Source organism: Haemorhous mexicanus, chromosome 5 (genome assembly GCF_027477595.1).
Source record: "Haemorhous mexicanus isolate bHaeMex1 chromosome 5, bHaeMex1.pri, whole genome shotgun sequence".
NCBI lineage: Eukaryota > Metazoa > Chordata > Aves > Passeriformes > Fringillidae > Haemorhous > Haemorhous mexicanus.
In genome coordinates, this window is record NC_082345.1 from 43092139 (window position 1) to 43098675 (window position 6537).

Consider the following 6537-nt stretch of genomic DNA (forward strand, 5'->3'; position numbering starts at 1 on the left):
AGGTATCAAATTTTCTCATTAAGTAACTTTTTATTGTCTTTTTTTTAATCTCTTCAATGTATTCAAACGACCTTGAGCTCTGTTGCTCTGCAGAGCACTTTCCTGGATTCACCAGACTCTTCAGTTAAAAGAAAACTCCTTGTGTCTGCATGTCTGTTGACATGTGTCTGAAGAAGCCTAAGTCTAAACATTTTGGACCATAAAGTTATAGGTGCCCAATACTTTCTGACTTCAGCAAAACTCCACAGCTCTGCCCTTCTGCTTTGCACGTAAACCTTCACAATTATCCCAACTCAATTACATCACTGAGTTCACAAAATACCCACACTTATTAAGTGCTCCTGATCTAACTAATGTGAAGTCTAGCTACTGTACCCCAAGATTCTGGTAAGTGAATCAAAGATTTTTTTTCTCCAACAAAAGGAAAAATAAATAATCAGTGTTTCTCTGGTGGTATTTAGATAAATGTCAATAAAAAAGATAATAATACATTGTTTGTACTCCCAAAGTTTAAAGATAAGTAACTGCCTGAGATGCACTTAATATAGTATTAATACAATAGACTAAAGAAAACAGTGGAAATATTAAGAGTTACTCATCTAGTCTGAATACTACCTGCTGCTGGTGCTGCACTTGTGACCCTTAAATTACTGAATCTAACAGCACCCATCACATGTTTTAGTGACTTGAACTCTGACTAGGACAATATGTTAATCCATCTCTCCTAAACCTGTTTCTTAAATTTTTGTGTGTGTTAGTAGTTACTATTTCATATAGTTAAGTCCTCAAAATTTAAACCGATGATTCCAAGAACCAGCTGTGATGATAAACCAGCGTATGGCAATCAGCACCCTCTGCACAGAGCATAACTCATCTCACCTCCAGAGGCTGTCAGACACCAGCAGGGGACTCAGAGTTCACCACAAAATGGCCATCAAGCCCCTCCAAGTTACTGACGCACACATGCCACATCAAATCCTCTGAGAGAAGAGTGGGACAAAAACACAAAATAAGGACCGCTAGTTTACCATCACAGTGATGTGGGCTTAAAATAGACACAGTCTCTACCCTCCTCATTCCTTCAGCCCTTAACTTTCAAGTATTTCAGTTGCGACAATGTTTATCCCATAATATTCACTGACTGCCAAATGGATTTTAAAAAAAAAGAACAAAATATTACTGGATATTTTTAGTCGCCTTTTTTAAAATAAGTTTCACGACTACATGTCAAACACAAACCTAAACTTTTTGGCTCCAAAGCAAGCCTATAATTAGAAACCTCATTTTTTCTGGTAGTCAGGAGAGCCGTGTTCCCTAGGGAATGTTACTAAAAGGAAACCCAGGAAGAGTCGCAATGGCCAAACAACGTAAAACATTAATAACAGACACTGGTAACACAAAGACATCCTAACTAGGCTTGAGCAGCTACAAATTGCATTTTACTACTAAAAACTTTTCTTCCCAATTCAAATGGTTTTATTTTTTTTATCTGTCTTCCTCTCAATTACATGCCTCAACTTACTGAGCAAATTCATGTGGAAGAAACCTAAAAAAAGGCATCTGTGCCCAGAAGTTCATCCTACTTCTTCCCATTTTCACCAGCTCACCCATTAAAAAAAAAATTGCTACACCTTTCCCTTCAAACCTCCTTCTCCAACAGTGAAATGAGAGATAGCTAATTACCTTGTCAGGACTAGATAGGGATGAGACTGTCACCCTCTGCCTTTTGCCATTCCCTTTACACCTCCTCTGCTCTTACCTGTCTGCTTTCCATTTCCAGCTTTTCTATGAATTTCCTTTCCCACTACCATTACCACAGTTGCAAATTCCACTGACGTGCAGAAAAGACAGCCACAAAGCCAATGCCATGGCAGGGTGCACTGGGTGAGGGTGCAGGGGAAGGAACTGAGCGGGTCTGGAAGCTGTAAAGACCAAGACCAGTAAGGGGAAGAGAGAGGGAGAAATCAGACCCCAGACAGGGAAGGACCAGTGTTGACAGTGAGGCAATGGGGACATTCTTGGGTGCAAAAGGAACACGTGCATTTTTGGAAATTGCCAACAGAAGAGATTGCATTTTTCTTGCAAAAACTTTTACAGAGCCCTGTATGAAATGATAGAAAAACAGAGCACACAGCAGCATTTTGTGTTTTTATTCCAAAAAACAAAGCAGCATCCAAGTGTCAAACTTCCTATATCCAAGCCATTCTGCACGAGACATCAACCAGAAGTCTCTCACATTTTGTATGCAAAGTATTCACAATTCAGATGCTGAACAGAGCCTGCAGGAATGGCCCTCTTTTAGTTGGGATCCACGACCTCACAGCACTGCCAGCTTCCAAAGCAAGGTTTCCCAAAGTACAATGATGTCCTGTCTCACAGAATCCTCACACATAAGGACAGAGAGAGCTTGTCTACAGCCTCTTCTCATGTTTCAAACCCTTATAGTTACAGTGGAAGGGGCCCTCAAACACAGAGCAGGCAGAACCAAGTACAGGGATGTCCTCAGGTTTTTGCAGTCATCCAGACAGAAAACGTGAGCCCAGCATGGCTTGGAACTAGCCACCTACAATGCTTGAAAGGCCACTGTCCATTGAGACCCCTGAGAAAGGAAACAACTGCAAGGATTTACATCGACCCTGCTCAAAGTGGGATAATTCAGGGAACTGGCATGTGGAAGGAAAGTGCAGAAAACATACACAGGAATATGCACATCCCTCCAGCATATGGTGGGGCTTGCAGCAGCAGGCATGACTGTTTTCAATTTTCCTGAAGGATGGGGGTGGGTGGGAGGAAACAGAGAGAGAGAAAGGGGTCAGTTTTCAAAAGTTTGCCAAACATCTTATTTTGGTATTTTCTCTACAGGGAATGGACAATTTCCAAAGGCTTGATCATACAGAAGCACTGGTCTGATCTTACAAAAGCCTACGTACATGGATAACTTTACCTCACCTGAGTAGTCAGACTGGCAGGACAAAAATATTTACAGTTCTGCCTTTTTCATTTATTAAATGACTCATTGCAACATTAAACAGGGCCACACTGAACTTAATCTAGTCTCTGACACTCAAATTTTACAAGAGACACGGCTGATAAGAAACCTTAAATAAAGGTAAACTTTCAGGAGCAATAAGACAGCAAAAGGCAACATGCATTTTTATTCCCACTGCCCTCAGACTGAAGTATTTCTCACTTAAGAAATAACTTGGGGACTACTGCTGAACCCTAAAACACCATACTGCCTATTATATACTGCAATGGTTTTATGCTGCATTTTCTTTTAGAAGTGGTATAGAAATGGGAAGAGTTGTCTAAATCTTTAATCACTCTATAGATCCTAAGCAAAGACCAAAGGTACTATCACAAAATTTTTACACCAGAACTGCAGTCAATTTATTAATCCTGTCTAATTTGCAGAAATTGATGTATTTAAGCCCATCCTTGCCCAATTGGATGAAGACAAAAATTAACTAAGTGAATTTTGTTTTTTCTTTCTTCTCTTTGGAATTCCATACATAACAAAGCTAAACACTAGTACTGAGTTTTTCTCAGTTTTTCTGCAGGCACAGCTGCAAACCAAATGCTCTAAACCATTTCTTCCCTGCAAGAAGGGAGGCAGAGGGAGCTAAGACAGAAGGATAAACATAACTGCCAGCACTTAAAGGTCTTCTGCAAGAAGAGAAACCCACACTGGAGAGAACTTAATATTTGTGTAGTTGAGAAAGACGCAGAAACAATAACTATCAGCTCTCCTCTTTTCGCTCAAGGGGACATAGTATGCATTTTTTAACTAAACCTCAAATACAAACCAAAAGTAACATCCTCATCCCTACAAAGAGGCTTATTATGACTGTTATTGCTGGAAGGGGAAACTCACTCTTACTGGCCACATGACTGTTGAAATCTGCATTCAGCATTGTTTGGAGGGGTTTTTTTTCTTGTCTCTATAAATCATCAGAGAGCAACTGGTAGTAACTTTAGGACTAGAAATACTAGTATTTCTGATGCTGCAGAGTCAGCAATATAGATAAATTTGTTCCAGCCTAGTAAATGCATACTTAAATATGTACCCTGCAACACCTCACTGCAGTATTCTCTTGGGAAGCATTACTAGAGCAGAATACAAAATTTTAGTTATGGGAGGGAGGGCAGTTTTTGTTTTTTTTTCCAGTCCCTCTTGCTTGGAAATGTTAACACCACACAATTTACACATTTGCACAACTTACTATTTATACAGCTAATATTCAGCAACACAACTCATACAATAGCATTAGAAAGATGTGTATGTTTTTAGGATCTGAATTAAGACATGGACCCTCTCACATGTCATGATACAGTAACTACACTGAGGCAGACAGCAGTTAGGTATCTATTCCCACAGTAGTGTTACACCAGGATCCTCCTCTCTAAGGGCCAGGTGGCAGCCAGTGCTGGCCAAATAGGTTATCAGATGAAGTTCAGGGACACTCCACAGCACTTGGCAGCTTCCAGAGAGCACCTGAGGTTAGTGGGAGGCTGAAACTCAAAATGGATGGGACAAAAATAAACACTGAGGAGAGGTGTCAAGAGAAGCACCCTGAAGAAGCAGCCATGACCCAATACATTGCTGGTCCCAACCTATTTGCTCCAAGTGCCCAAGCTCAGGTGTGGGAAGAGGGTGTGCCCAGGCTCCCTGCCAGACTTTGGAAAGGAAATTGAAGTTCAAGAGAGCTCTTGCACTTCCTCAAACAAGAGCAGGAGTTTCCTGAGGGGCAGCTAGAGGGTTTCAGTGTAAGCAAATCACAAATAACCTCAGAGAAACAGAAACCAAGATTGGCTTTCTGCAGCAGAATGCAGCCTACAGGAATGGCTGTGGGCAACAAATGATGTTTTTTGACAAGTGCCACAGGTGGACCAGAGGGCAGCTGACATAGCCAGGCTTTCAAAAGCTGCCTATGTTTATAACCTGGTTATAAAGTTTATATCCAGGTCCCCACAGCAGCAGGAATACTATCAGTGAAATGCAGTTGGGAAAACTACTAAGAGTTTGTAGAAAGAAACACACACTGAACAGAAAGAAGGCACTGATGCTGGTGGGAGCAGATGAAGACGTAGCATAAAGAAAACAGGCTCGCTAGCCTATAGTTTCCAAAGACACCAGCCATCTCTACAATGAGATCCCGTGCTTTGGAAAGAGAAATGAAGGGGGATAGACTGCTTAGCTAAAAAAGTGTGACGTTTACCCTATATGGATTAATGACTGCTCGGGATCGGACAGGTCCTCCACTGAAGTTCAACGCTGCCCACACAAGGGGTTGGTTCGGAGTTTTTGCTTTGTATTTAATTAGTTCTTCACCTCAAAGCCCCACTTGCCTGAGCCTGAATCCTTAAACCAAGCCACTTAAACACTTCAGAGGGCCTTTCGCTGCCAACAAACCAGCTGAAGAAGCTGTCATTCACCTCGGAATGAGCTCCGAAAGAGCGAGGAGACAGAGGCGGCAGCGGGGCCGACAGAGCGGTCACTCACCGCACAAACAGGGATTTCTGGTCACATCCCTGCCTGGGGCAGCGGGGGTCCCTCAGCCCGGCTGCCGAGAGGGGCACGCCGGCGGGGACCCCTCCAGCGACCCCCCGTCTCACGGGAGCCCCGCTGGAAGCCTGCCGAGGGAAGCCCTTCCCGGCCGCCTCCTCCCCGCTCCGTCTCGCCGCCCGGGCGGCTCCGCGGGTCCTTCCCCGTGGGGGAGGGGGCGGCAGACACGTGGAGGCCGAGCCGGAGGGAGCCGGCCCGGCCCGGCCCGGCCCGGCCCGGCAGCAGCTGCCCCGCGCGGCGCAGCCGCCCCTCCTGCCCGGCGCTCGGCACTCACTTGTGGGGCGGCGCGGCTCTTGCCCGGCGGCCTCCTGAAGAAGGAGGTGCGCGCGGTGAAGAAGAACTCCTCGGACTCTTCCTCCTCCAGGCTGCTGTACCCGCTGCTCATGCTGCTGGTCCAGGTCATCGGCGGCGGCGGGGGCTGCTGGTGGTGCTGGGGCCGGGCGGCGGAGAGCGCCGTCCCGGCCGCCGCATGGGGCCCCGCCGCTGCCGCTCCTCGCCCAGCCCGCGGGGTCCGGGGAGGAGGAGCCGCGGCTCCGGCGGCCCCGCTCCCGCCCTCGCTCCGCTCCCTTCCTGCCGCGCGAGTTCCCGGGCAGCGCCGCCCCCGCCCGCCCGGGCAGCAGGTGAGGGGCGCGGGTGGCTCCTTCCCGGCCCCGCCGCGTCCTGACCCCTTCCCCGTCTCGTGCCGGCGCCTCCGCACCTCCATGCTCATTACAGCAGCGAGGCAGCTGAGGGGGGCCCTGCTGAAGTAAGAACTTTCCAAACCTTTGCCTATAATTACTCAATTTCACTCTTCTGTGCACTGTAAGAATAGTCATTTTTTAAAAATGACCGACGGCAAAGTACTGGGGAGATCTTTTCCCTTACAGTTCTTCCAGCAGTCCATGAATTCCGGGTGAGCAGTCACAGCCTCCAGTTCCCCAGCCGCCGCGGTGCCCGGCCGGGGCCGCCCCGCGCACCATCATCGGCGCACG

The 6537-nt window shown here is 46.4% G+C and overlaps 1 protein-coding gene across 1 annotated transcript in view; it reads right to left on the bottom strand.

Moving 5' to 3' along the window:
* Positions 1-6082, bottom strand: part of RASSF3 (Ras association domain family member 3) — a 53254-nt gene extending 47172 nt beyond the window's left edge. Inside the window, exon 1 of the mRNA XM_059846995.1 lies at positions 5841-6082. Within this exon, the coding sequence (XP_059702978.1) occupies positions 5841-5969 (129 nt within the window). The 5' untranslated portion in view covers positions 5970-6082. The remainder of the gene's footprint in view (positions 1-5840) is intronic.
* Positions 6083-6537: the final 455 nt, after the last annotated feature.